Genomic DNA, 26,471 nt, shown 5'->3' with positions numbered 1-26,471 from the left:
TTGCTGCTGAATTTCTCTATAAGAAAACGCTTCAATGACACGTGAACATGTACATAAATCAAATGTAGTGCTAAATTTGCTATTTTTATATAATATTTTCCATTAATTATACACCTGAATGTTATATGAATCTGTTTATTAAAATGATTGTGTGAAATAAATCCAAGCGTGTCATTAAGTTAAGCTGCTCAGTTGACCCCGCCTCTGGAGCTTTAAAACCTGACTGACGTCAACTCAACCAATCATATACGGCTTTTGATGTGTTACTCGACCAATCAAAACAAGGTCGTCAAGCGCTAGGCCGTTGTCTAACCAATCAGACCGCAGTGGCGTCAGCGCTGGGCGAGTTCGGTTGAGGCGAAAATGGTGACAGCTTGCGCGTGCGGACGATGGCGGTAAATAACAGCAGTAAGTGAATGTGGAAAAACACGCGATTAATTACAGTCACTATCGGCGTGAAAACAATTTTACCGGCTTTTTCGCGGAGGACTCGCGCCGTGGAGTTGTTTGAAAGCGAATACGCCGCTTTTCTGTTTGATTTTATTCTGTGTCTGCGGCTCGTGCTGGTTTTTGTTTAATGGATTTAAAGTAACGGATCTCTCGCGCCGGTATAAACGCACAAACACCGAGCGTCCGATCACCGGCAACGGATGCGCCCGGAGCCGCCGCTACCACGGGTTCCGCGTGTCTCCCGGTGCAGCGTCTTTTGTTCTGTGAGTAGCGCTAGCGGGTTAGCACACACACACACACACATATGCACACAAACATTAAAAGAACAGAGACAAACACACACTCATAGTCAAATACACACACTGCATTGTCTGACAAACACCGACACACGTATATAGTTTCCCATAATTACACTCACTGCATTGTGTTACATACACTCACACATACAAAGAACAGACAAACACACACACAGACACGCACTCATATCACATTATCATACATAATTATACATTTAAGCAACATACACAAATGCTGAGAAAAACATTTCGGATACACTGACCACTTCACTTAAAATAACTAGTTTAGTGAATGATCAACTATGGGTTGCTAGTTAGACCGATCTCTGTTTAGACCATCAATACCCATGATTTGTTGTGGTACTGTGATCCAGATTGTAAACAAGTATTGTGTAACACGCATGTGTTTGTCATGTACAGTGTGTGTTCTCTGTGATGAAGCCCATCATCACACACTTCAGCGAGAGCAAACATCTGCTCTGATGCTGGACATCAACACTTCACACAGTAAGTCATGAACATCTCACAGACACTTTTCGGGGTTTTTATTCCTAAAAATTCAAATTAACTATAAAGCTTTTCAAACAATATTTATCACCATTGGCTTAAACTAGACACATGTTTACCAGAAGATGTTTGTGACGTGTCTTCATCTGTGTTGTCCTCAGGATGAGCACGGTCATGGCATGTGGTTCCTGACTCTGAGTGCTCATGCGTGTTGGGAGACATGGATCGCTGTAAGCATGTGGTGCGGCTTCGTTTGGGCCACGGCCACTCCATTCTCAACCCGCAGATGTGGCGCTGCGTGGACTGCGACACCACGGAGTCGGTATGGGCCTGTCTAAAGTGCTCTCACGTGGCTTGTGGACGTTACATGGAGGAACACTCTCTGAGTCATTACCAGCAAACGCAACACCCGCTTGCCATGGAGGTTCGCGAGATGGACGTCTTTTGTTTCGCGTGTGGAGATTACGTGTTGAATGATAACGTTGAGGGAGACCTGAAGCTCCTGCGAGGTGCTCTGTCTACCGTCCGAACCCCCGGTCAGCGTTCCCTACGTTCGTCGGCAGCCGACGGTGCTCTCAGAGTGTGCGAGGTCACACGGGACGGTGCGGGGCCCCGGCCGACTATGCAAGCGGCGCTCTTGCACAGGCGGAAAACTCTGCTTCGAGGCGCCCTGCATCGTTGGAGGGGCCGGCAGCAAGAAGAGCAGAGGATCCGTGAGGAGAAACTAGAGCAGGAGCGAGAGGAGAAGCGACGACAACGCAGGGAAGTTAAGAAGAGGCTAATGGGAGAACTAGCTAACGTTCCGCCAAGAAAGAGCGCGCGGCTCCTCACTCAGGCTCCTCGTCCTACGCTCGCGCTCGTCCCCCCGAAGTTCCGCGACCCTCCGGAAAGATTTCCCCCTGTGCTCAAACAGCCCCTGCTTCCACTGTCCAACAAATCACTCTCACGTAAACCACTCCGCAGCACAGGTAGACTTCGTCGACATCGCACCTCGCAGTCGGCACGTCGCAAAAAACTCGCACCTGGGGTCACGGGACTACGGAATCTCGGCAACACGTGTTACATGAACTCCATCCTTCAGGTGCTAAGTCACCTGCAGAAGTTCAGGGAGTGTTTCCTCACACTGGACCTTTGTGAGACAGAGGAACTGCTCGCTAAGACCAACCACTCCAGTGCCCTTACCACGCTGGGTCGCATGGGTAGGGCAGCCGCTGGCATGTCGCAGATCGTCCCGCCCAGTTTGAGCGCAGCTGAACTAGTGCAACCTAAAGAGCCACGTTCCTCGTCTCGGCAGAAGATGTCGCTGTGTCACGAGCTGCACACTCTCTTCAGGGTCATGTGGTCCGGTCGATGGTCGCTTGTCTCCCCTTTTGCCATGCTGCACTCTGTATGGAATCTTATCCCAGCGTTCCGTGGATACGACCAGCAGGATGCGCAGGAGTTCCTGTGTGAGCTTCTCGATAAAGTCCAGCAGGAACTGGAATCGGACGCACCACGCAAACATTTCTTGATCCCCATCACGCAGCGAAAGCTCTCCAAACAGGTCCTCAAAGTGCTTAACACTATATTCCACGGACAGCTACTCAGCCAGGTGATGTACGACTTTGAGGAGTCTCTTTTAATAAAAGTTTTGAACACTTAGCTGACTGTGCTGTGCTTCCCTTCAGGTTACTTGTTTGTCCTGCAAGCGCAAGTCAAACACAGTGGAGCCATTTTGGGATTTGTCACTCGAGTTTCCAGAGCGGTATCACCGGATGGAGAAGCCCACCACCGCCGCTTGTCAGCAGAGCTGCTCTCTGTCCGAAATGCTCGCCAAGTTCACAGAGACTGAAGCCTTAGAGGGGTGCATCTACGCCTGCAACTTTTGCAACCGTCAGTACAATGCAACATGCGTATTTACAGTTCTTCTGATTGCTATGGAATATATTTAAAACTACTTTGTCTTTTCAGGAAAACGACGTAAATCATCCCATAAGCCCCTGTCCTTGTCCGAGGCCTGTAAGCAGTTACTCGTCTGTCGTTTACCTCAAGTGCTGCGTCTACACCTCAAACGCTTCCGGTCAGTGCAGCACCAATTTTTAACATCACACACGTATCACTCTCACGTAGCATTCTTGCTAACGGTTCTGTGCACGTTCACAGGTGGTCTGGTCGGAACCACAGGGAGAAGATCGGCGTCCACGTGGCTTTTGATCAGGTCCTAAATATAGAACCGTACTGCTGCTCGGATGCTGCGCAGTTGCCACAGAGAGAGGCCTACACCTATGATCTGTCTGCTGTAGTGATGCATCATGGGAAAGGCTTTGGCTCAGGGCACTACACAGCCTACTGTTATAACACTGAAGGAGGTACGTAACAGGATTACACCTCTGATTGTGGTTATGTGTGGTTTTTGTGCTAACCGTGTTTGTGTTGCAGGTTTCTGGGTTCACTGTAATGATTCAGAGATGAACGTGTGCAGTGTAGAGGAGGTGTGCAGCACTCAGGCCTACATCCTGTTCTACACACAGCGCTCCTCCTAAACCTGTCTGCCTCCATCTCTCTCTTTCTACCTGTCTCTCTCTCTCTCATTGGAGGTCTGTTCCTGACATCAGCAGTGAGACTCAGAGACGTTCGTTTGTCTCTGCTGGCACAGTCACACTTAACCCAGGGCATTCAGGACCAAACTTTGCTCACCTGCAGGGTCCGGCACACAAATACAAACCAATAAACTCAAGTACTGAAACTCTTCTGCTGTCGAGAGGGAACGAATGGTCACTCCTCCAGCAATATGATCATCATCATCAGACACAAACACTGAATCAGGAATTCTTCATCTTTGATACCGTGACTGTTTTCTAATCTTTCTACTTGGGATGATATTCAGGACAACGGAGAAAGCCTCTCTTCATTTTCATCAGTGCTAAATGACTGAACAATCTTATGACGCTGAATGTCTTTTAGTCGTGCGTGTGGACAGGTGTGACCGCTGTCCCTCAGCCTTTGTCCTGTATCGTGAGAGCACCTGTTATTGACTTTATTGATCTTGTGGGATCTTCCTGATGATAGTGAATAAAGAACAAAAAACCCTATTTGAATTTGTGATCTGTTGTCTCCTTGTCATCTGTGACTTGCTGTCTGTCTATCTTATGCAAACCAATGCTAACAGTCAGATTGTAGACGGTTTCAGCAGCAACATCTTTTCTGGACTAAACACAACTTCCCGTCGACTTTCACATAGAATCAATGACAAGTAGTCGGCATCGATAGCCCTGTGGTTAATGTTTGACATGTAGCACCAGTGTGCTCATGGCGACCCGAGTTCAATTCCTGTCTCTGAGGTACTTTGCTGATCCCACTTCCTTATCTCCACCCAAAACTTTCCTGTCTACTCTCCATTATGGTTTGATAAATGTATTAACTTAAAAAAATAAAATGAATAAATGACAAGTAAATTACCTTTGTTCATATATCGTATCTAACATGTATTTACTATTACGCTGAGCTAACGTTACTGTAAAATTAATGTATACAATGTTAGCTACAGATCCTTGAATTCTTGCCTGGCAGCCAAACCTCTCCGCACAGTTGTGAACCATGCTCGTCGTCTCCTCTAGTCTTTAGCAAACCAAAACATCAAGGTATTTGTTTCAGAGGTCAGTAGACACTAGCCAGACCGATAAATAAATACAGAACGGAAGTTCATTTAGGTTCAGGCGCGTAAACGCGATATTGCATGTGCGTCCAATGACACCGTTTATACATCTACAAGTTTACACTTCAATTGGATTTGGATTTTAATAAAAAATGTTTGCCTAGTTTATACTGACCAAGGAATACTCGACAAAGAGACTTACTGAAATGTAAGATTTTTTAAACTTTTAACGTTTTTCTGTCTTTTACAAATTATATATCCACACTAATGTGCAAAATAATGGCCTAAATATTGCATCAGTTTACACTTAAGTAGAAAAGATCTGAACAACACGTTTAAAATTTACCTTCAATATTTACATTTTTAATTCTTAAACTTCAGGGTTAGTGTTAGTGTTCAGATACACTCCTCAATAAAATCTCATTCACAGATTAAATACTCAAATTAAACAAACTTCAGTTTCTTTCTGTCGAATCACACTATCTTAAAACTAAGTTAAGACATTGTTTCTATCATAAATTACATTAAGACAATCAAATTAAAATTGTGAAAATCTCGCGCCATTTTAGTTCGTTTACCTCAGAAAATGCGTGGATGAGCTACTCGCAGTCAACCTGAGGAAAAAACCCACACGTGCCACACTGTGTATAAATATTAAGGTTTTTTCCTCATCGTTCAACATTAGTATGGATGTTTCTCATTCTGTCCACGATCTTTTCCTGCAGGCTCGGTTTGTCTGATCAATCTCATTTGCATAATGTTAATTAAACATCAAACAGATGACGCGCAGCGCACGACTCCGACCGGCAGGCGGTGCGCGCGCGTCCTACAGATCATCATAAGCAAAATCTCATTTATTTATCATCGATAAATCATATCACATCTGATGCCAGGTAAGGAACTATGAATCTTTTTAAATGGAATGTTGAGGCTGACAAAATAGTCGTCTCATTTTGAGTCTGAGTGGATCCATGTGTAGGATTAACCAGTCTGATCTGGATTAAAACCTGAATCTGGATTACATCAACAGATTGTCACACTTACACACCATCAAAATTATACGTACAAGTAAATACAAACATTATAATAATACCTAAAATAGTAAAACACATCTCATATATTTGCAAATGTGTTTATTAAGAATGTTGTGGTTTATTTTATTAAACGGGTAGAAAGATGAGAAATATGATCATGCTTGTGTAATGAGTGCTTTACATTATAACTGTGTTTACAAAAATGTTCTGACGACAAATGTGGTTATATTGATTGCAAACATGACATGTCTGTAAATATCACTGAGGCCAACACGAAATGAAACTTGATCCTGTTTACTTTCTACACATTCCTGGTCTTCTTTATATGCATGATTCACTGAATCACATTATTCCAAGTCTTTGAAATCTTTCATTGGAATATAAATGACTTTCCTTTTTGATACTCTTAATTTGTACCGTTCACATTATTCTCTGTGCCTACTGTTTCACTTTGGATTACAGTATGAATCCAGCACACAAAGTAATAGAGTTTCATCCTCTGAAATGAGAAATGTAACAGACATTGAATTTCACACAATGAGACTAAACACAATCAAGGCAGCACATCTTCTTAGATGGTTTATGTGTCAGCGTTCCTTCAGTTGTGATGTCTGGATCTGAGATGTGATTGTGTGTCAGTATGGAGTCATGCATCAGCATTCTCTCCAAATCATTTCTGGTTTCTGCTCCAAGAACCAGTTAAACATTCATTAATTTATGCAATTAAAGAGCTAAATGTTCTTAGAAAAGAAAGAGACCCTCAATCATGAAGAGTAACGAAGCCTAGGCCTGTGATTCTAACAGCGCCATCTTCAGGTTGCAATGATTCAATCTTTGTATCATTTGAATGTACTCTTCAATCTCTCGCTCACTTCCATGGTGACGACAGGGACGTCTGTAGTTCTATGCATGTGTTTTTATTGTTCTCTCAGCTGGGCAGGAGAAGAATCTCCAACCAATCCCAGTGTTTCCACAGAGTGACCAGGAAGAGGGCCAAGGCGAGGGTGGCTCCGACACGGGCACGGGTCTTCATGAGCGGGGTAATGAAATTGGCCATGGTGGAGACGAACACCAGTAGCACGGCCATCAGGGCCAGAATGACGTTGATGAGTTTTCCCAGTAGAGCTCGGGCATTTGCGTTCTCCACACCCTCCAGCTGAACCACTTGCTGCTGCTGCTGCTGCAACTCCAGTTTGGTAATGCGGGTAAGACAGGACTCTACTGCCTCCTACAGAAACGCACATACATGTTATTATTACAGCTAGTTAGAAATGATACGATCAACCTAAAACATAATACAATAGTCCAATTTGAATTAGTCGCACCTGTATGTCTCGTGCTCTCTCGTATGACTGGTAAGCAACCTTCTCCTCCATGCTGGCAAGTTCCTGCTTCAGGTTGCTCAACTCGTTTTGATGAAGTTCCGTCAGGTCATTAAGTTGCTCCTCCAGACGCTCGTACCTGTGTGTGTGTGTGTGTGTGTGACAGAAGAGAGACACGTGAACATCCGACAGTAAACGATGCTCAATCGTCTGCACGCGCTGTTGTTTTACCTGTATCTCTCCTCCTGTAAGCACTGGGTCATGTAGGTGTAGTCACTTTGCAGTTGTGCCTTCATGTCCTCGATGGCGTCCTCCATGTGGACCTGGCTGGCTTTGATCTCATGCAGACCTTCCAGCAGAGCATCCCAGGAAGAAGACGAGTGATGGTGGTGATGGTGGTGATGATGTCCGTCCAGTCGCGGGCTGCCCATGGTCGCCCCCATCCCTGACATGGCCCCGCCCGCTCCCCCTGAATTGCTGCCACCTGCTGACCCAGAAGTAGCACTGGAGCATTCGTCATCGCTGCCGTATTTGGGGCTGGAGACGAGCGTGGCGCTGCCGCTCAGAGCTCTGGGCGTTTCTTCTGTGTGTCCGTCCTCCAGATGGTCCTTCAGGTGGGCTATGTTGTCGGCACTGCCGAACTTGTTGCGGATGAGGCTTGCAAATTCTCGTGGTTTTGAGACGACAGCGGTGTGTGTAAGAGCAGAGACACCGCCCTTTACCCCTTCCACCACACCCCCTCCGAAACCACTGATTCCCGCCCGTACGTTTGCACCAACATCCTTTAGGCCCTGTTGCATGTCCCGCAAGACGTCTTTGGGCTGGCGTGCTGGACCGTTCTACAGATAGAAGCAATGGATAATAAATTACTCTAGGCCAGGGGTAGCCAACGTCGGTCCTGGAGTGTCGATGTAATGCACAATTTAGCTCCAGCTCTAATCAAGCACACCTGAACAAGCTAATCTAGGTCTAAAGAGTCACCTGAAATTACAGGTAGGCAAGGTTTTCTCAGGGTTGGAGCTAAAATCTGCAGGACATCAGCCTTCCAGGACCGACATCCTGCTCTAGGCAGAAGCACCTAAACAAATGAAACAATGCAGCATTGCATGCAACAGAACTCACGTGCATGTGATATTACCTGTTCGATTTCTTTGAGTTTCTTGTGGTAGTGCTCAAGTTTCTTGTGCAGGTGTGCGATAGTCTGCGCAGACTTCTGGTTCTTCTTCTCAAACACTTGTTTGATGCGTGACGCCTGCTGTTTGTCGGCATTGTGGGCCAGTTTGAGATACTCAGCTACATTATCATCACGTGCCTCCTGTTCCACACGGATCTGCTCCGTGATCTTCAGGATCTTCTGCTGCAGATGTTCCAGTGCCACTCGGGTTCTCTGGACCTCGCCGGCCCCACAGTCCGACCCTGCCTCCACGCTGATGTTACCGTCTGAACCTCCATGACTCGTGGAGGGCGGCAGGCTCAGCGTGGACACTTCACTCTTATCCAGCTGCACACACACAACCAAACCGTGAACGGGCAATTTCACACATATGCAGTACACACAGAAACATGCGGTGACATACATACGTTAACATCTGACACCAAAACTAACACCTCTGTACATTCAGCAGCAGTCTGAGTGCCCGTCGTCATGGCTGTTTACATGCTAAACTGAAACGATCACACGCTCTGGGAGAGAGAGAGAAGGCGTGACCCATTTTTGTTCTGAAAATATCTCTGCTCCATACACAACATAACACTAGATCAAGAGTCGCAACCTATGCTGATATGGATTTATCTGTCTCTCAACAAATCAATGACACTTAAATCTAAGAGTCTCGTTAACACACGTCAGGAGCGCATGCTTAAATACACACTATTTAAAAATCAATAGGAATTATACGTTTGTAATGAATCATTCATAATTGCAGCGCTGCGACTCACTCTCATAAAACACACACAGACTAAATTAATGAACAGAAAGTTCTGCAATAACATTTGTAGACGTACATGTTCAGGTGAAATGCATATTTCATGTGCATGAAATGATGCGTCAAACACAGTAACCCTTCATGAACCGTGCTGTGTGTATCATCTCGGGGCTCCATGAGAGGTTACTGCAGTTCATGCATCCTTTAATGCATGTGACACTGCATGCCTCAGTCATGATACCTGCAAACAACATGTGTGCGTGTGCGTGTGTAACGCAACGAAACCTTTTAGAATTAGACCTTTGTGAGAGGTTACTGCAATCCTCGCATCTTTTAATGCATGTGACACTGCGTGCCTCAGTCATGTCACCTGGCAGCAGCAGGTGCATGTGTGTGATCTACAGGCCTCTGATGTACATTTAAAAAAGAAGGATGGAATTGAGCGGTGACAGACACGAAAGCCTACGGTGTAGTGTCTGATGACAACGGGTGACATGAGTAAATCTGCAGACATGAAGAAGCGCAGAAGAGAGACGGATGGATGAATGAATGGATGGATGGATGCTACAACACAGGGACAGATGAATTAGGAGTAATTACCATGTTCTTCAGTGCAGGCTGTGCTGTCTCACTGCAGAGACGTGTATGAGGGCCATATCCCTCTAGCTGTCTGTCTTTCTGTCTCTCAGATGAATCTTTCATGGTTCACAATAGCGTCTGTGCTGTTTTTTCTCTCATCTTCGTCTTCTGTGGACCTCTTCTCCGGCCGTGTGTTTGTCTGCGTTTTGACGCGGCTGCAGCTCGGATGAGAGGAGGGGGAGGGGATCTCAGCGGAGCATGCGTCTCACACACACTGCAGCTTCCACATAGACACTCATTCAAAAGTGCATTCTCTACAACGTTTGTCTGTGTGTTTACACAGAAAAAACAACATTTTATAGTATTGTTGTGTGTATTTATGTTGTCATGGTGTGCATTTGTGTCTGTTTAGTGATGTGTGTATGGGGGCAGGACATTTCCCAAACAGACAGCCAGCAGGGGCTGATGGGAAATGCTGACATCAGTTTCATAGCAACAACTGGGTCACTATGTTAAACAACAGCATCTATTACACACACATTAAATCTCTGCAGCAGCCACAACTAAGGTTGCAAAGGGGCGGAAAGTTTCCAGTAAATTTCCAAGAACTATCCATGGGATCTTAATCTAGGCATTTTTGGAAATATTCCAAATTGGAAAATTCATGGGAATTATTTGGAAATGTTTATAAACTATATCACATACAAACATAAATAAACATTTTCTTTGGTCATAAGCAGGTAATACACATTTTGAAGAAACTTGATATTTACGCTCTTCAAGCCTGGATTTATTTGAAGTGAAATTGCATTCAATCTTTTTGTTTTAATCAAAATTATTATTATTTCCCTGTTATAGGCAAATCTGCAATTCTTTTCAAATTCCCATATATTCTTGTTAATTCCCATATTTTCTTGTTAATTCCCATATATTCTTGTTAATTTCCATATATTCGCGTTAATTCCCATTTTTTTCTTGTTAATTCCAATATATTCTTGTTAATTCCCATTTTTTATTGTTAATTCCCATATTTTCTTGTTAATTCCCATTTTTTTCTTGTTAATTCCCATATATTCTTGTTAATTCCCATATATTCTGGTTAATTCCCATATATTCTTGTTAATTCCCATATATTCTCGTTAATTCCCATATATTCTTGCTAATTCCGATATATTCTCGTTAATTCACATTTTTTTCTTGTTAATTCCAATATATTCTTGTTAATTTCCATATATTCGCGTTAATTCCCTTTTTTTTCTTGTTAATTCCAATATATTCTTGTTAATTCCCATTTTTTATTGTTAATTCCCATATTTTCTTGTTAATTCCCATTTTTTTCTTGTTAATTCCCATATATTCTTGTTAATTCCCATATATTCTGGTTAATTCCCATATATTCTTGTTAATTCCCATATATTCTTGTTAATTTCCATATTTTCTTGTTAATTCCCATATATTCTTGTTAATTTCCATATATTCGCGTTAATTCCCATTTTTTTCTTGTTAATTCCCATATATTCTTGTTAATTCCCATATATTCTGGTTAATTCCCATATATTCTTGTTAATTCCCATATATTCTTGTTAATTCCCATATTTTCTTGTTAATTCCCATATATTCTTGTTAATTTCCATATATTCGCGTTAATTCCCATTTTTTTCTTGTTAATTCCAATATATTCTTGTTAATTCCCATTTTTTTCTTGTTAATTCCCATATATTCTTGTTAATTCCCATATTTTCTTGTTAATTCCCATATATTCTTGTTAATTCCCATATATTCTTGTTAATTCCCATATATTCTCAATAATTCCCATTTTTTTCTTGTTAATTCCCATATATTCTCGTTAATTCCCATATTTCTTGTTAATTCGCATATATTCTCAATAATTTCCATTTTTTCTTGTTAATTTGCATATATTCTCAATAATTCCCTTTTTTTTGTTAATTCGCATATATTCTTGTTAATTCCCATTTTTTTCTTGTTAATTCCCATATATTCTTGTTAATTCCCATATATTCTTGTTAATTTCCATATGTTTTTGTTAATTCTCATATTTTCTTGTTAATTCCAATATATTCTTGTTAATTCCCATTTTTTTCTTGTTAATTCCCATATATTCCCTTTAATTCCAAATTTTTCTTGTTAATTCTCACATATTCTCGTTAATTCCCATAAAATGTTTCCAGCCTTAAAAATTCCTGTAATTTTGCAACCCAAATCACAATACACAATCTCTATATGTATATATACACACACACACAACTACATTACTGTAAATAATGTCAATAATAAACAAAACAAACCACAGTTTTTCTCTTCATATACAATTTTATGAACAATTACATGTGAATCTACAATATAACTTTTCTTTTGAAATAAATACAGCACATATTTTTATAACAACAACAACAACAACAACAACTCTTTAACCATAACAGACCTGTGCGAGTTACACTACTGAAAATAAAAAAGAGTGCAATTCAGTATTATATGTCAATTATTCATATGATAATTTACATACTGCAGTCGACAGACATCAGAATACAACAAACATGACAAAACTGTTATATCATAGTTACATTGCTAATAATCATCATAAACATCATGACTGGATGTGTTAAACAAGATATTTAACCTTCATGACAACAAACACAAGAATGATGTTTGTAATGACACTGACACAAATGTATGAAACATGAATATCAAATTCATGTTTAACTCCATTACTGCCATAAACTATCACACTGAAATAAATGTAATGAAATGTAACTGCAGTTACCAAACAATTTTGCTTGAGTTTGAGGTTTAGTGTTTGTGATTACAGCATACTGATACTTTCGTAAAACATAATGACAGGTCGTGAAAACATTCAGAAACACTAACAGTCATATTAATATGGAGGGTTAGATTCATAAATAACTAAAGATTTAAAGTTTAGAGTTACAGCTACATCTTTTGTGCAATAAAGCAATACATCTCTATACATCTCCACTGAAATCTCACTCATCATTACTGTGAGACTGAAACAGACATCAAAAAAGAAAACAAAACATTTTCACCTCCATCCAGGGGAATGTAAAGGGATTTTAAAGCATTTGAATGTTAACCGTCCATAAACATGAAGTGCTCATACATGATTGAAAACAATCAGCAAACATTTAAAGATACAGATGAGCGTTTGATCCATGACATCTTGTGTCATAAACGAACCATCAGTAAAAGTGTCATCTGATGAAGATATGAGTCCACACGAGTCCTGATAGAGAGAAACCGTGTGTCTGTGTTTTACAGTTATTGTCCTGATTTACGGGGCGTGGCCACGAGTCTCTTCTTCGTCTGATAGAAATCTGTTCGAAGAAGATCAAACACAAGAAATTATTCAAATATATGAAGATTGTTAGTCAACCCTTTTTGTGCAGATTATTAAAAATGACTCTCATTAAAACATCAACAGAAATAAAACATTCCTCTCCAAAAGTTGTTATACATAAACAGGCAAAGATTAAAACACTAACTTGGCACAAAACACTTTTCTGCCATGTAGTTACACAAACAAAAAAACAAAAATTAACATAAAAAAGAATAATAAAAAAACAATGTCCTTATGCAAAATAAAATGTCCTCATATGTAGGGTGATATAGATATTGAAGATGTTTTTGACAGGTTGTACCCATCACACCCTGTACCTTAGATTAAAACACGATGTACCTGTGACTGACTCCGCCCCCTCACCTGTAATATTTGTCTGTTTTCTCTTCTGCGCTTCTTTCTTCTCTGGTGTTTTCTCCAGGGTTTGTAGGACAGAACTGAACCCTTCTGAGGTTTTGGGGTCGTTCTCTTTCCCAGCAGCAGATGGACCGGACAACTGTTCCTCCGTCTGATACGAGCGGTACACGACGGGCACTCGATCTCCGGACACGACCTCCCACTGAAAGTCTCCGTCCTCCAGCGGCTTCTCTGAGATGAAATCAAAGTTCCAGCGGCGTGATGCTTCTTTCAGGTCTTTCTGCAGAGCATCACTGTACTCCACCTGAAGCTGCTCGTGATCCACCGGACCGAACAGATTCCTCCTCGTAGGGCCGTTTCCAAGAGCTCGCAGGATCCATCTGTGATCCGCCATCCTCTTAAACTACACAGAGAAAAAGAGAGGCATCATGGGTCAGTTAACCAATATATAAAAAGTTCTGTCCATCATATACTAAAACATGACACAAACATAAAATGTTCTTAATAAATAAATAAAGCAGCTGATCTCAGACCTGTGGTGCTCTTCTCCTGTGTGCAGTCATATCTGTGTCTGATTTGAACAATGTTTGCTGTATTTATAGGCTGAACTTAGTGACTCATGATGATCTGATACATGCCTGGGCAAAACTACACTAACATGTGAGGGCATGTTCAACACCTGCAGTTACTGCACATGACCAGCAGAGGGACTCATCTAGTGTACTACAGGCTCATCTACATCTAGAACAGTGTTTCTCAAACTGGGGGCCCTAAGATGATGCCACGGGGGCCCCAGTTTTATGACATTTTACAAAACAAATTAATTTACCATAAACTCTGTATAATTAAACCTCAGCAAAATAAGGCTACTAACCAACAGCACTAGCGTGTATTATTTTATATGTTTTGTTTAATAAAAAACATTGAGTTTTATAAAGTTTTTTATCATACATTTTCTTTGGGAGAACCACAATGGGTTGCACCGTACACAAGCGCACGTCAAATAAGTTTGAGAACCACTGATCTAGTGTACTACACACTCAGTAGTGTATTACACACTTTACAAATATCTAAGTTAAAACCATTTCTGTTATCTTCCATGAGGAGTGTTTCACATTTTACCATCTCGCTTTTTATTCAAGTTTTCTCGTTTTTCCAATTACAATTTTTTTAAAGAGTTGAATGCTTTCTTTAACTTTTGCTAAAAGAAAAATGTGTTTTACAGACATCTTACAAACTCTATGAAATATGAAACTATCAAAATTATAAACACTTTTATATGTTATGTATGGCCACAAACATACAAACATTATTAAAATATTCTGTCACATATTTTTAAAATCATAAAAGTTTTTTTTATGATGAATGCATTCATTTTTTACAAAACCTTTGAATGTTTTTATTTAGGCCATTATGCATAGACTGTAAACAAATATTTAACTATTTAAACATCTCTTATAATTGTGCAAATAACATTTGAAGTAAAAAACGAATACAGTTCAAAAAAGTCAAAAATTGAAAAGAATAAGGAGGGTATACAATACAATAATTTCAAAAGGAGGAATTTAATCCATTGTATTATTCATAGTCCTGGTAGCTTTATGTCTTGAAAGTTCTTTAAATGATTGAAAATAAATCTTCATTTGAACCTTAAATTGGGGAAAACTGGCCTTAATCTGAGCCCACTTGCATTTATGAATGTAAAACTTAACATATAAAATAATAAGATTTAAAAAGAAAATATGACCTTTAAAGAAGTCAATATTACAAAATACACGAGTCTGATTGAGATGATTTTTGTAGAAATTGGTTCATTGGGTAATTAAGTGTATAATTTTAAAATAAACCTCTTAACTTTAGTAATAGTAAGTCCAAAATAAAGTCCAATTCAAATTCTCCGAAAAGTTTCTTTACTAAACTTCTGTAAACCTCTTGGGATTATATCACGAGGTCATGACTTTACACGTCACATACAGTCTTGAATCCTATTGGTCGATGTTATGGAACATGCTGTTCAGTACAAGAAAACATTCAAGACTGTGGCGGGAAATAGAGGCTCTCGCTGATTGGTCGTGCCCCGCCCACTCTCTACTACGGGTACACGTGAACGTGTAACTCGTGCGTATCGGAGGAAAACAGCTCGAGATTACAAACTCTGTCAGAATGATCAAATCATATTAAAACAATAACAAAAGTGCCATAAAGTCACGAATGATTAAAATAAAGCCCTAAAACATTGAGCTGCTCATGAATAAGTTTTCAGAGAAACTTCTGACGTGATGTTATTGAACTCGATTATCAAACGAGACCGCATTAATTCAGCTTTATGTAAAACTTTACATTATGAATAACAACACACAACTCTCCTCGTAAAGATAAAAGTTGTAAACGTGCAAAAAATAAATAAATAAAGGAAAAAAACCCGCAACTTACATGTTTAAGGAATCCGCACGTGAAGTGAATGAACTCGCTGATGTAGAGTAATCTTGAAGTAATCCTTTAGATCGATCAGATTCAGATTGAATCGAGTAAACTGAACGCTGAGCAACAAACTTTACAGATCTGCTGCTGCTGAACCTTTTTGACTCCGGTGGGCGTCAACCCAGAGTGGGCGGAGACTACCGAGCACTGCACGTGTACTGAGCCCGGTAAACACATGACAACACGTGAACGCGTATGCCGCGGGAACGCGCAGGCACACTGAAGAAATTCCAGATGATCTACGTCACAGAACAGAACCTCCAGAACATCAGCCGACCCACCCTGTACCGAGACACGGGCGTTTTTCTTTCATCTGTCTTGTGTATTATTTACACCAACAAAAGCCACACAAATGTATTCATTATTTTATGTTTATCATGTACCATATAGCAATATCATGTTTATGGACATATAATTTTTAGACATTGTATATTTTAAAGATCTTTGTAAAATATGGTACCTTCATTTAAGTACCATCTGATACTGTAACTGTACCACATTGAAGTGACATCTAAATAAAACTGTATAAGAAAATGTCAATCAAAAAGTTGGACTTGCATTTAATATTTATTCATTTATAATTCACACCCGCATTGAAACGCCCATTCGCCCATTTCCACCTGGGGTCTGCATTATTGTTGAATAATCCAATTTCAATCTAATTATTGCTTGTGTATGTACTAATAAACATGATCTATAATTTAGAGGTTAAAAACAAACAAACATACTGATGTACAAGCTGTCTGGGGCTGTCAGAGTCAGTTTAGCCAATAGATGCACATTCACAACCCTGAAGCTGTTTGTTTGGCACATTGTGGCGTTGTTTCATAGACAAGGATTAGCTAAAGCCAAGACTAACCCTTAGTTAAGAATTTAAGCATCTTTTAGAAATCTGCCTTAGAAAAAGACAGTGTATGTTGAGACAAATGCATATTTTACTGTCAGTGATTTTAATTTGAGACAGCTTAATCATGTTTTAGTCTAGGTCTAGCGTCTGTGAAACTGGGAATGAGTGAAAGTCATTCATTGGGAAGAGTCGATCACGCGAATAAACTCATTGTTCATTGTGTGATGATGATCTGAGGCGGGAGTGTGAACGGTCACTTAACATTCAGTTGCCACAGAAACTGTGACTCATTACTCCGTGACGTCACGAAGCGTTGAGTAATGCCAGAGGAAGTTGCGGGAAATTTTGAAAGAAAACCCCGTTCATTCAGTTTCATTTATGTATAAAGGTAAGTGCTTTAACTTTCCATTCATGTTTTATTTGTTATATTATAGCTAATGTTAGCGGAGATTACCTGCTAGAAGCTTTAGGTTTGACTTGAAATAGATCTTTTGTCATCATCTCAGTCATAGGTTTCCACACTTATAAGAGTTAAACATTCATCCACACTTGTTTTAATAGATTACAGGACATCTGACATTACAGGTGAACGTTTGTTCAGGACTTTGAAAGACACCAACCATACTGAAGTCAAGCTTATGAACTCATCATGATGTAGAAACCAAAGATGCTTCATCTGAAGATCTTCAGCACAATGATCAATCATTACTCACAGTCACACCTTATGGACGCAAGGCTGCATACGTCATCAAGACAATTATATATTATAATATTAACAATCTAAAGTTTATTATTACACTTAGTCAATCATAAATTCTATGACTTGCAAACGTAATACTCGGTTAAGTGAAATAAACGAGTCTTGATGACGTATGAGACCTCAGGAGGATGCACCCTTCAGTTTGAGAAACAGCTTATAGATGTTCTGAGTGTTTGAACCTACAACCTTTAGAATATCAGTAATCACACAAATCACAAACCATCCTGTGTATCTATTGTGTAACTAATGTGGGATTATTTATTTAAACGTATTGTGTTGTTGAACAGAGTTCATATTAAGAACTCAACCATGATAGCAGTCAGTAGTTTAACTAGAATGAGTTATGGTTTATGATCTCCCCCTGCTGGTAAAACAACAAACTTCAGCTGTGTATAGACATCAGAGGACATTATTATAACAAAACATGCATGAAAAAAGGAAACAAGTGTATTTTGTAGAGATTTAATTGAGATCAACATTATAAACGTTACAAACACTAGAAGGAAAAAATATATGAAAGCTGTTCTCCGTTCCTTCCCCTGCTGTTGTCATAGTGCCATTACACCTCAAAACCCCTCTACTGCTGCTCTCATCATACAAAAACAAATAAAACCTAAAGATACCAGCAGCAGCGTCCACTCTTACACCAATCACATTCAGATTCCCAAAATAAAAAAGATTCTTAAAAGTGTGTAAGATGGAATGATGTCACTAACACGCAAACACAATCACAGAAAACAAATGAACCGCTAAAATAACCAATGCACAATAAAAAATAAAATACACACGGGAGACTCAAACGATCTGTGGGCAATAAAGTCTTTTCGTCAAAGCTGAAAGACGTCTGATCTGTGTCGAGGTTTCTTATCGTGAGGTTTATTTCCTGTCATTAGATCTGGAACGACTGTAAGGAGAAATGAGATTAAAGTTTAAAACCATTTCTCTGGCTTTACATATTTATATATACAGAGAAATGGATTATATAAAGAAACGTGACATTTACCTCCTTGATCGAGAAAAAGATCTTGAGGGCTTATGGTTCCTTTCGCGGGACAGAGATCTTTCCTTTCTGCGCTCTCTGGATAAAGACCTTGACAAAACAAGACGGCAATTTATTAAAACCAACAGCTCCAACAAAAAAAAAAATTCAGAAGTGATAAAAGCTAAAATAATTATTTGTAAAATTCTTAAGTTTTGAACCAAATGTATGACCCAATTATCTTTGCGCTTGTTTAAGGCTTTAAAAAATGCAAACGTTGATTTATGGTACTGTCCTGTAAGCGCAATTTAATTTATTAAAATTTACATCCACTAAGACAAACTACATATTGTTGGAAATGCCTAAGAATGTGGTTAAACATTTCAGCAGTATTAATAATGCAGTGACAGTAATTTATTAATTGGTGACAAGAGTATGCAGAAAACTGTTGTCACCTAGTGGCCGTTGTTGGTAAAATCACTTAAATTTTAACAAACCTAATTGTTATGTATAAAATACATACTTTATTGCCTTTATTTATTACAATTTATAACAATTTTTTACACTATTGACTCAAACTCACCTGCTACGACTACGACTGAAGCTCCTCCTCCTTGGAGATCTGAAGAGGAGGGAAAAAAGCAACCGCGTCAACACACAAATCAACACAGCCAAACATCTCAAAACCCCTGAATCTCCAGCCTGCTAAAACTCGACACCGCCCTGATACAGGGGTGGAGTGGAGATCCGTTCTGCTGCAGAGATCTCACAACACGTGAGAATCTCGTCTGATCAAACTAGGAGATTAATGTTCTAGTAGTGACCCCTATATAGTGCACACTAAGAGGAGAATTCACTGGAAAAACACAACAGAAACGCACAAACAACCCAACAGAATGGAAAAGAGCTTTGAAAGCTCACGCTTCTTTCTGAACCTCGGTTTGGGCTCCCCATCAGTCTGCTTGTCTTGTCTAGCCTAACGTCTCTCTCTCTCTCTCTTCTTTCAAGAAAGATTTCATACCAACCCTGTTTGATTGAACTCAACAGGAGATTTCTCCTCATCTTACATCTGTATTCAGCATTAAACTGTATAAAGCAGGAAAAACTTACTAGTCTTTTGGTTTTCAACAAGCTAGAAAAGGCGAAGGGGAGACGGCTGGCGGCCGGGGAGCAGAATTGGCGGGAAAGTGCAGGCCAGATGCTGCGAGCTGATTAGCTGGCTTGCGGATGGGGGCTGGATGTAGTGGATTTTTCCTGCTTTTATTGCTTAGCCGAAGGCTGTTGCTGGTGGTTTGTAGTGTAGACATTAGGAAACGTTATACGCTGATTGGTCAGGAATGTGAAGTGGGCCGCTGCCGATTGGGTGTTAAGGTTGGAGGAAGAGGAGCTGAGAACGGCATGCTCAGGAACCAATGGGCTGGTGCGACCTGATGACTGGCCATGCCTGGGTCATGTGACACCGACCCAGCCAGCTGATTGGGGCACGCTGGTCACATGATGCTGAAAGAGGACTAGTAGACTGACTCAGAGGGTGGTGAGGAGAGGCATGGTGGTGACTCTGCAACGGGGTTCATTTTTATTAATATAGATGATAAAAAGAAAAGTTTAAAAAGAAAACAACCTTCATGTAAGTCAACAAAAGATTGCATTCCAATCATTAACAGCTCGATTATCAAGCCATTACTCAAGACTACCAACTGGGTTCCTTTAAGTTCATTCAGAACCAATGTTAACCCTTTACAAATTTTTTGAGATTATTTTAAGGCCTGCTGTATTGTACTAGTTAGCAGGTGAATCGCACAAAACTCAAGAAACGCCATGCCACGTTTCACCCCAAAATGTAAGGAACCGTATAACGAAAATGTTTAAACATTCTGATGTTTTAGCAGTACTGCAAAAAATACTTTATATCATTAAATTTATTTGTAGAATAATTTGTTTTTACGCTGACAATTAAAATGATTTCACGATGCAATAACATAAACAGCCAAATAATATTAGGGTGAAACGTGACATAAGTTTGTGAGATTCACTTGTTCTGGTCTGCAGGTAAATAAAGAGTAGTAATGACATCATCAAATCATTTTGTAATGGTTATTAATGACAATGAAGATGGAAGGTCAAAGGATCTCCGGCAGACATCCGAACCAGGACAGAATCAGCCTGGTGAAGAGCCACAGGTCTCCAGGGCTGGCGTGGTAGAAACCGATTAGTAACCTCTGATCCAACACCTACAGACACCCGAGGGGGAGAGAAAGGTTTACCTGCGTCTGGCCGGCGGGCTGCGTCTGCGGTAGTCGTCTCTTGGACGCCGGTTCCAGGATGGAGGCGGACCCCGGCTACGAGTTCGCTTCTCGCCGTTGGACAATTCCACCCTCACCCGACAACCGCAAAGAGTCCTGCATTAAAACGTGGCTCGGATCAGAAAACTAAAAACAAGATCATCAAAACCGTTCGAATCTATACTGACCGTCCATCCAGCTCTCTGACGGCATCTGTGGCATCACGAGGGTCCTCAAACTCCACAAAGGCAAAGCCAGGAGGATTTCGGGCCACCCAGACGCTCCTCAGGGGTCCGTAGTAACCGAACGATCGCTCCAGCTCGGATTTATTACCATTGTTTCCCAAATTACCCACGTACACCTTACAGTCCAGAGGACAATCTCGATGCATGACTCGATCTGTAGGGTTGCAATTTAAGCATTGTTAGATGACTTGAACAATTGTGTTTTTCAGGTTTACATCGGCTGCCAAACTGGTAAAACCAGATGGTTTGGGTTAAACTATCTACGAAAAGATGAAATGCAAATTAATCAAAATCCATCTGTGGATTGATAGGCTGTATGTATGTATGAAGGTGTGTCTGTCTCCATTAGTTTCACTGTAATGTGACGTATTAACATAACAATTAAACGCAAATGATTGTTGTATTGAAAAGCTAAACGCGTTTCATTTCGGTATAATTTTACCTCAGTGTTTTGGATTTACCGAATTATTACGCTTCTATATTACAATAGTAACGTATAAATAATAGTAATAATAAAAAACAAACACACAAAAATCTGCTTTAAACAGTGAAACGTGAGGCATTACGTTACATAGCCAGCACTTCGCTTTTGTCTGCAGCTCAAAATGGCGCACGATGTGCACGCGCTAATAAATTCATAACAATACGCTCAACATCCTCAAATCACCATTAAAAAACACTTAATATAGTAAATACACTAAATATTACCGGTTATAAGCAGTATAACGTGATAGTAATACTAATAAACAACGGCAAAAACTCGCTGTTAGCTGCTAACGGCTAATCTGTGTCAACAGTAAAATGGCGGCCTGCAAAAAAACACAAATCCGCCTAAAACGTAAAATAATCGCGCGGCTCATCGACATAAACATGACAAACAACACACATGAACACACAATATATCGCAACAAACATTTAAAGGTGAATTTACCGTAAAAATCGCGTAATTATAAACCGAGTATCTCCTTGATTCCCGAACCCGATCCAACCTGAAATGGCGCAGCGCGGATATCCGAACGCACTTACGTACAGGAACAAAAACGTCATGACGCACAGTGTAGGCGGTGCTATGCCTATGATAGATGACGTAGGGCGTCTGCAGGCTGCACAGGAGGTCTGTGACAGGATCTCATTACAGCACCTCAACAGAGAGGAATGAGCTTATTTATTTATTACAAAAAAATGCAGTTATCATGATCACGTGTGTTATTATCACATAAGCTTATATGTGGATCTTTATTCATTACTTTCAAGCTAATCTCTTACAAAAATTAACCATGGTCACTGTAGTAAAATCATGGTAATCAATACACCAAGAAACCATCGTTACTACACTTTTACCACACCTGCATACTTCATTGTGGTTCTCACATTTTCGTTAAAAACATTATAAAAAAAATAATTGTTTGTTATTTTAAGAGTAATGATAAAAAATATTTACTATTTGGTTTTCACTATTCTTTATTTACTATTTTTTCATCTAGTATGGCAAATTTTTATTCATAAATGTAGTACAAGTCTGTATGTGCCGTCTTTTGAATGTCTTCTGATTTTTTGTTGTTCTTTAATTTTTTTGAGTTTCTGTCTTTGATGCCTGTTTTCCTGTAATGATGTTTATATGTTCTCTAATATTAAAAAAAAAAAACATAAAATTAACATTTATCTATTTTAGACATACAAATTTCATTCTTACTATGAAATGTAACGATTGCTTTTCTGAAATAAAACCTGGAATAACCTGAAATCCTGACCACACTGTAAAAAATGACTTTTTTACTTAGTATATTTGTCTTGTTTTCAGTAAAACTATCTAAAAATTCTTAAATTAACATGTATTTTCTTGATGAGCAAAATGACCTAGGAAAATAAGTCTAGTTTTTACACCAAAAATATCAAATTTAAGTGATTTTGCATAAAACAAGCAAAAAAATCTACCAATGATTTTTTCTTGAATTTAGTGTTTAAGAAAAATGTTCAAGATTTTTTTGCTTACCCCATTGGCAGACTTTTTGCTTATTTAATGAACAAAATCACTTAAATTTGATATTTTTGGTCTAAAAACTAGACTTATTTCTTGGGTGGTTTTGCTCATCAAGAAAAAGCATCTTAATTCAAGAATTTTTAGATATTTTTACTGAAAACAAGACAAAAATATTTAGAAGTTTTTTTGCTTAAAATCATTTTTTGCAGTGCAGGACATGTCTGGGAAAAATGGCATGTATGGTCACTCTACTCTTATCAGTTTGTGCTTTCGTTATGTAGAAATAAACTTTCCTGAAAAGTTGTTTTGAAACTACACAGAATTAAATGACAAAGGCGTCAGTTTTGTCTGAGTTGTCCCTTTGAAAGTGATTAGTCATCATCTGGTTAGTTGGCAGTTGCTAGTCAGAGATGTTTGTGTGTTCAGGAATGAGCTGGGAAACATGCACATCCCCCTCAGAGCTACATTTCTCACCTACAGAAACCACATCCAAGATGTGTTACTACGACGATGGGAAACCTTAGAGATGATGCTGTATTCATGTGGAATCATCTCACATTGTTTCTAATGAAAAGAGATTTGAACTGCATTTCAAAAGCTTTTAATGGACAACAAATAAAAGTTGCCTTGAATGCATGCTTCATATTTTTAACCTAAGAAAACATCTTCCTTCTTAAAATGTAATATGAAAAGTCTTTATTTCAGATGAAAACACAGTCTGCTGATATTCTCAGCTAATTTATCATTTCTGGTTTGAGTTAAAAACGCAAAAGTCCTCAAAACGGTGAGGCGTTGTCCTGTGAATGACAAATTAACACCCAAACATCCATACGTTCATGATGAATTTGATGAAGGATATTTGTGTGATAATTGGGAGTGCAGTATGACGAGATCTGACTGTGAGGTCACTTCCTGTGTTTGAAATACTGGGCGTCTATATAAACCCATAAGAAGTGACTGACCGTCATTTAAGATCTGCAGACATCAAGAGAACAGACAGCTGAGAGAGACAACGTAAGTACTTCACAAACACATAATTAATCTTATGAAGTTTAGTGTTTATAAAGTTTATGTTTTCCTTCCTCTTCTCAGTGTGTTTTGGGATGATGTTGAAGGGTCAACGGTCTCAGCAGCGTCTCGCTGTCATCTTACTTATGGTGGTGACGATCGTTCAGTGTCAAGATGGTGAAAGGTAAAAGAAAATATGAATATAATCTGATATGAAGTCAGGTGGTGTAGCGCTTTAAGATAAAGATGAGTTATTGGAAAGAAAGTTATTATTTAGGGTTATGAGCCACATGAACAAATTAACTCATTTGTGTTTATTACGTGTTGTAAATTATCAACATTTAATGTTAATCTTGCATGACTACCAAAGTGTCTTACAGTGCATTACAATGTTTATTTCCTTTGAGATTAAACCCCTGTGCTATTGTGCCGCTAACGCAATGCCTGACAGCTGTATGTATATTAATATTGAGTTTATTGTTGTTTACAGCAGACGGGCGGTCACAGAGCATCAGTTGATGCATGATCGTGGTCGCTCTATTCAGAGTCTGAAGAGATTGATCTGGCTGTCCAGTGCAATCGAGGGACTTCACACCGCCCAGACCCGCACACTGACTGCTGGTGACCCAGACACCCGCCCGGGTCACTTCCTCACTCAGCCTGGCCACAGGAGGACACTGGAGACGCTGCTGAATGACATCTACAGACCTCACCTCACCGCTGTGCTCGGAGACAGAGAAAAATAACATCTGATGTCCCAGATAAACAGACTCTTGCCTGTTTGATGTCCCGGATAATCAGACTCTCATCCATCTGATGTCTTGGACCATCAGACTCTCATCTGTCTGATGTTTTGGAGAATCAGACTATCACCAACCTGAAGTCCCGGACAATCAGACTCTTCTGTCTGATGTCATGGACAATCAGACTCATCCATCTGATGTCCCAGATTATCCGACTCTTATCCATCTGATGTCCCAGATTATCAGACTCCCACCTGTCTGATGTCCCGGATGATCAGACTCTCATCTGTCTGATGTCACGGACAATCAGACTCATCCATCTGATGTCCCAGATTATCCAACTCTTATCCGTCTGATGTCACAGATTATCAGATTCCAAACTGTATGATGTCCCGGATGATAAGACTCTCAACCGTTTGATGTCTTAGACAGTCTGACTCTCATCTCTCTGATGTCCCAGATTATCAGACTCCCACCTCACTGATGTCCCAAATTATCAGACTCTCATCCGTCTGATGTCTCAGATTATCAGAATTCCACCCGTCAGATGTCCCAGATTATAAGACTCCCACCTGTCTGATGTCCCGGATGATCAGACTCTCAACCATTTGATATTTTAGACAGTCAGACTCTCATCTCTCTGATGTCTTGGAGAATCAGACTCATCCACCTGATGTCCCGGACAATCAGACTGATCCATCTTATGTCCCAGATTATCAGATTCCCACCTCTCTTATGTCCCAAATTATCAGACTCTCATCCGTCTGATGTCACGGACAATCAGACTCATCCAACTGATGTCTCCGATTTCCACCCGTCAGATGTCCTAAATTATTAGACTCCCACCTGTCTGATGTCCCGAATGGTCAGACTCTCAACTGTTTGATGTCTTAGACAGTCAGACTCTCATCTCTCTGATGTCTTGGAGAATCAGACTCTCATCCATCTGATGTCCCAGATTATCAGTTCCCACCTCTCTGATGTCCCAAATTATCAGACTCTCATCCGTCTGATGTCACAGACAATCAGACTCATCCATCTGATGTCTCAGATTTCCACCTGTCAGATGTCCCAGATTATCAGACTCCCACCTGTCTAATGTCCCAAATTATCAGACTTTAATCCGTCTGATGTCACAGACAATCAGACTGATCCATCTGATGTCTCAGATTATCAGACTTCCACCCGTTAGATGTCCCAAATGATCAGACTCCCACCCGTCTAATGTCCCAGGCAATCAGACTCATCCATCTGGGGTCGCAGATTATCAGACTCTCATCTGTCTGATGTCATGGACAACCACAATCTCATCCATCTGAAGTCCCGGACAATTAAACTCATCCATCTGGTGTTACAGATTATCAGATTCTGACCTTGTGACTGAACTAAACTAGATTATAATAATCAGGTTTGTTGTATGATATTTATTCACACACAAACTGATTAAATCCCTGTAATTCACTGTATTGTTGGTAGTTATAAGTGAAATATATTGTTGCTTGTAATCGTGTTGCTCATTGTGAACAGGATTGAATCACACATTCTTTATATTTCTGCCTCTATATTTGTTTTAAAGTTGATTACACTGCTGCTGTTTATTGTAGATTTATTTGCTATATATGTGAGTGATTAAAAAGCTTTAAAGTAAACTCCCTTACAGATTAAACT

At 39.9% G+C, this 26,471-nt stretch overlaps 5 protein-coding genes across 10 annotated transcripts; 2 read left to right on the top strand and 3 right to left on the bottom strand.

Moving 5' to 3' along the window:
• Positions 1–310: 310 nt before the first annotated feature.
• LOC129453250 (ubiquitin carboxyl-terminal hydrolase 49) lies at positions 311–4,334 on the top strand. 3 transcript variants are annotated; one of them, XM_055217392.2, is made up of 8 exons: positions 311–713; positions 1,167–1,253; positions 1,415–2,844; positions 2,921–3,125; positions 3,204–3,312; positions 3,396–3,601; positions 3,672–3,724; positions 3,848–4,334. In XM_055217392.2, the coding sequence occupies exons 3-8, from the start codon at positions 1,474–1,476 to the stop codon at positions 3,851–3,853; spliced, it is 1,950 nt and encodes a 649-aa protein (XP_055073367.2). In that variant the 5' UTR covers positions 311–713; positions 1,167–1,253; positions 1,415–1,473; the 3' UTR covers positions 3,854–4,334. The 3 variants fall into 3 exon arrangements, with proteins under 3 accessions (XP_055073367.2, XP_055073365.2, XP_055073366.2); XM_055217390.2 differs by having other exon boundaries at positions 3,672–4,334; XM_055217391.2 differs by having other exon boundaries at positions 349–408; positions 3,672–4,334.
• A 1,669-nt stretch (positions 4,335–6,003) lies between these two features.
• LOC141348959 (transmembrane and coiled-coil domains protein 2-like) lies at positions 6,004–10,069 on the bottom strand. 2 transcript variants are annotated; one of them, XM_073862117.1, is made up of 5 exons: positions 9,769–10,069; positions 8,382–8,744; positions 7,475–8,082; positions 7,247–7,382; positions 6,004–7,149 (listed from the first exon to the last, which is right to left on the bottom strand). In XM_073862117.1, the coding sequence occupies exons 1-5, from the start codon at positions 9,868–9,870 to the stop codon at positions 6,850–6,852; spliced, it is 1,509 nt and encodes a 502-aa protein (XP_073718218.1). In that variant the 5' UTR covers positions 9,871–10,069; the 3' UTR covers positions 6,004–6,849. The 2 variants fall into 2 exon arrangements, with proteins under 2 accessions (XP_073718218.1, XP_073718219.1); XM_073862118.1 differs by lacking the exon at positions 9,769–10,069 and adding an exon at positions 8,825–8,905.
• A 2,085-nt stretch (positions 10,070–12,154) lies between these two features.
• Positions 12,155–16,098, bottom strand: LOC129453256 (cyclin-dependent kinase inhibitor 1). Of its 2 annotated transcripts, none has more exons than XM_055217401.2 (3): positions 15,911–16,098; positions 13,484–13,880; positions 12,155–13,097 (listed from the first exon to the last, which is right to left on the bottom strand). In XM_055217401.2, the coding sequence occupies exons 2-3, from the start codon at positions 13,869–13,871 to the stop codon at positions 13,042–13,044; spliced, it is 444 nt and encodes a 147-aa protein (XP_055073376.1). In that variant the 5' UTR covers positions 13,872–13,880; positions 15,911–16,098; the 3' UTR covers positions 12,155–13,041. The 2 variants fall into 2 exon arrangements, with proteins under 2 accessions (XP_055073376.1, XP_055073375.1); XM_055217400.2 differs by lacking the exon at positions 15,911–16,098 and adding an exon at positions 14,011–14,168.
• A 1,915-nt stretch (positions 16,099–18,013) lies between these two features.
• On the bottom strand, positions 18,014–22,158 carry LOC129453255 (serine/arginine-rich splicing factor 3). The gene is made up of 6 exons (XM_055217397.2): positions 22,003–22,158; positions 21,015–21,225; positions 20,809–20,943; positions 19,128–19,166; positions 18,569–18,655; positions 18,014–18,469 (listed from the first exon to the last, which is right to left on the bottom strand). Exons 2-6 carry the CDS (start codon positions 21,215–21,217, stop codon positions 18,442–18,444), a joined length of 492 nt encoding a protein of 163 aa, XP_055073372.1. The 5' UTR covers positions 21,218–21,225; positions 22,003–22,158; the 3' UTR covers positions 18,014–18,441.
• Positions 22,159–23,239: 1,081 nt separating this feature from the next.
• LOC129453260 (parathyroid hormone 4) lies at positions 23,240–26,427 on the top strand. Of its 2 annotated transcripts, XM_055217409.2 has the most exons (3): positions 23,240–24,066; positions 24,145–24,244; positions 24,551–26,427. In XM_055217409.2, the coding sequence occupies exons 2-3, from the start codon at positions 24,156–24,158 to the stop codon at positions 24,804–24,806; spliced, it is 345 nt and encodes a 114-aa protein (XP_055073384.2). In that variant the 5' UTR covers positions 23,240–24,066; positions 24,145–24,155; the 3' UTR covers positions 24,807–26,427. The 2 variants fall into 2 exon arrangements, with proteins under 2 accessions (XP_055073384.2, XP_055073383.2); XM_055217408.2 differs by having other exon boundaries at positions 23,240–24,244.
• Positions 26,428–26,471: the final 44 nt, after the last annotated feature.

Source organism: Misgurnus anguillicaudatus, chromosome 23, assembly GCF_027580225.2.
Source record: "Misgurnus anguillicaudatus chromosome 23, ASM2758022v2, whole genome shotgun sequence".
In the NCBI taxonomy this organism is placed as follows: Eukaryota; Metazoa; Chordata; class Actinopteri; order Cypriniformes; family Cobitidae; genus Misgurnus; species Misgurnus anguillicaudatus.
Note: the sequence above shows the minus strand (reverse complement) of the source record. Positions and strands in the feature narration are given on the sequence as shown.

Bases quoted from the DNA above. Each gene is read 5' to 3' on its own strand.
- LOC129453250 (XM_055217390.2), top strand. From the start codon at position 1,474: ATGGATCGCTGTAAGCATGTGGTGCGGCTTCGTTTGGGCCACGGCCAC. The intron at 3,126-3,203 runs GTCAGTACAATG...TTGTCTTTTCAG, and splicing joins CGCCTGCAACTTTTGCAACC to GAAAACGACGTAAATCATCC. The intron at 3,313-3,395 runs GTCAGTGCAGCA...GCACGTTCACAG, and splicing joins CTACACCTCAAACGCTTCCG to GTGGTCTGGTCGGAACCACA.
- LOC141348959 (XM_073862117.1), bottom strand. From the start codon at position 9,870: ATGAAAGATTCATCTGAGAGACAGAAAGACAGACAGCTAGAGGGATAT. The intron at 8,745-9,768 runs GTAATTACTCCT...GTGTGTGTGCAG, and splicing joins AGCCTGCACTGAAGAACATG to CTGGATAAGAGTGAAGTGTC. The intron at 7,383-7,474 runs GTAAAACAACAG...ACACACACACAG, and splicing joins TTACAGGAGGAGAGATACAG to GTACGAGCGTCTGGAGGAGC.
- LOC129453256 (XM_055217400.2), bottom strand. From the start codon at position 14,040: ATGACTGCACACAGGAGAAGAGCACCACAG. The intron at 13,881-14,010 runs GTCTGAGATCAG...TTCTCTGTGTAG, and splicing joins ACAGGAGAAGAGCACCACAG to TTTAAGAGGATGGCGGATCA. The intron at 13,098-13,483 runs GTGAGGGGGCGG...TTCTTCGAACAG, and splicing joins AAAACAGACAAATATTACAG to ATTTCTATCAGACGAAGAAG.
- LOC129453255 (XM_055217397.2), bottom strand. From the start codon at position 21,217: ATGCATCGAGATTGTCCTCTGGACTGTAAGGTGTACGTGGGTAATTTG. The intron at 20,944-21,014 runs GTCAGTATAGAT...GTTTTAATGCAG, and splicing joins GTCAGAGAGCTGGATGGACG to GACTCTTTGCGGTTGTCGGG. The intron at 18,470-18,568 runs GTAAATGTCACG...TTCTCCTTACAG, and splicing joins TCTTTTTCTCGATCAAGGAG to TCGTTCCAGATCTAATGACA.
- LOC129453260 (XM_055217408.2), top strand. From the start codon at position 24,123: ATGTTTTCCTTCCTCTTCTCAGTGTGTTTTGGGATGATGTTGAAGGGT. The intron at 24,245-24,550 runs GTAAAAGAAAAT...TGTTGTTTACAG, and splicing joins CAGTGTCAAGATGGTGAAAG to CAGACGGGCGGTCACAGAGC.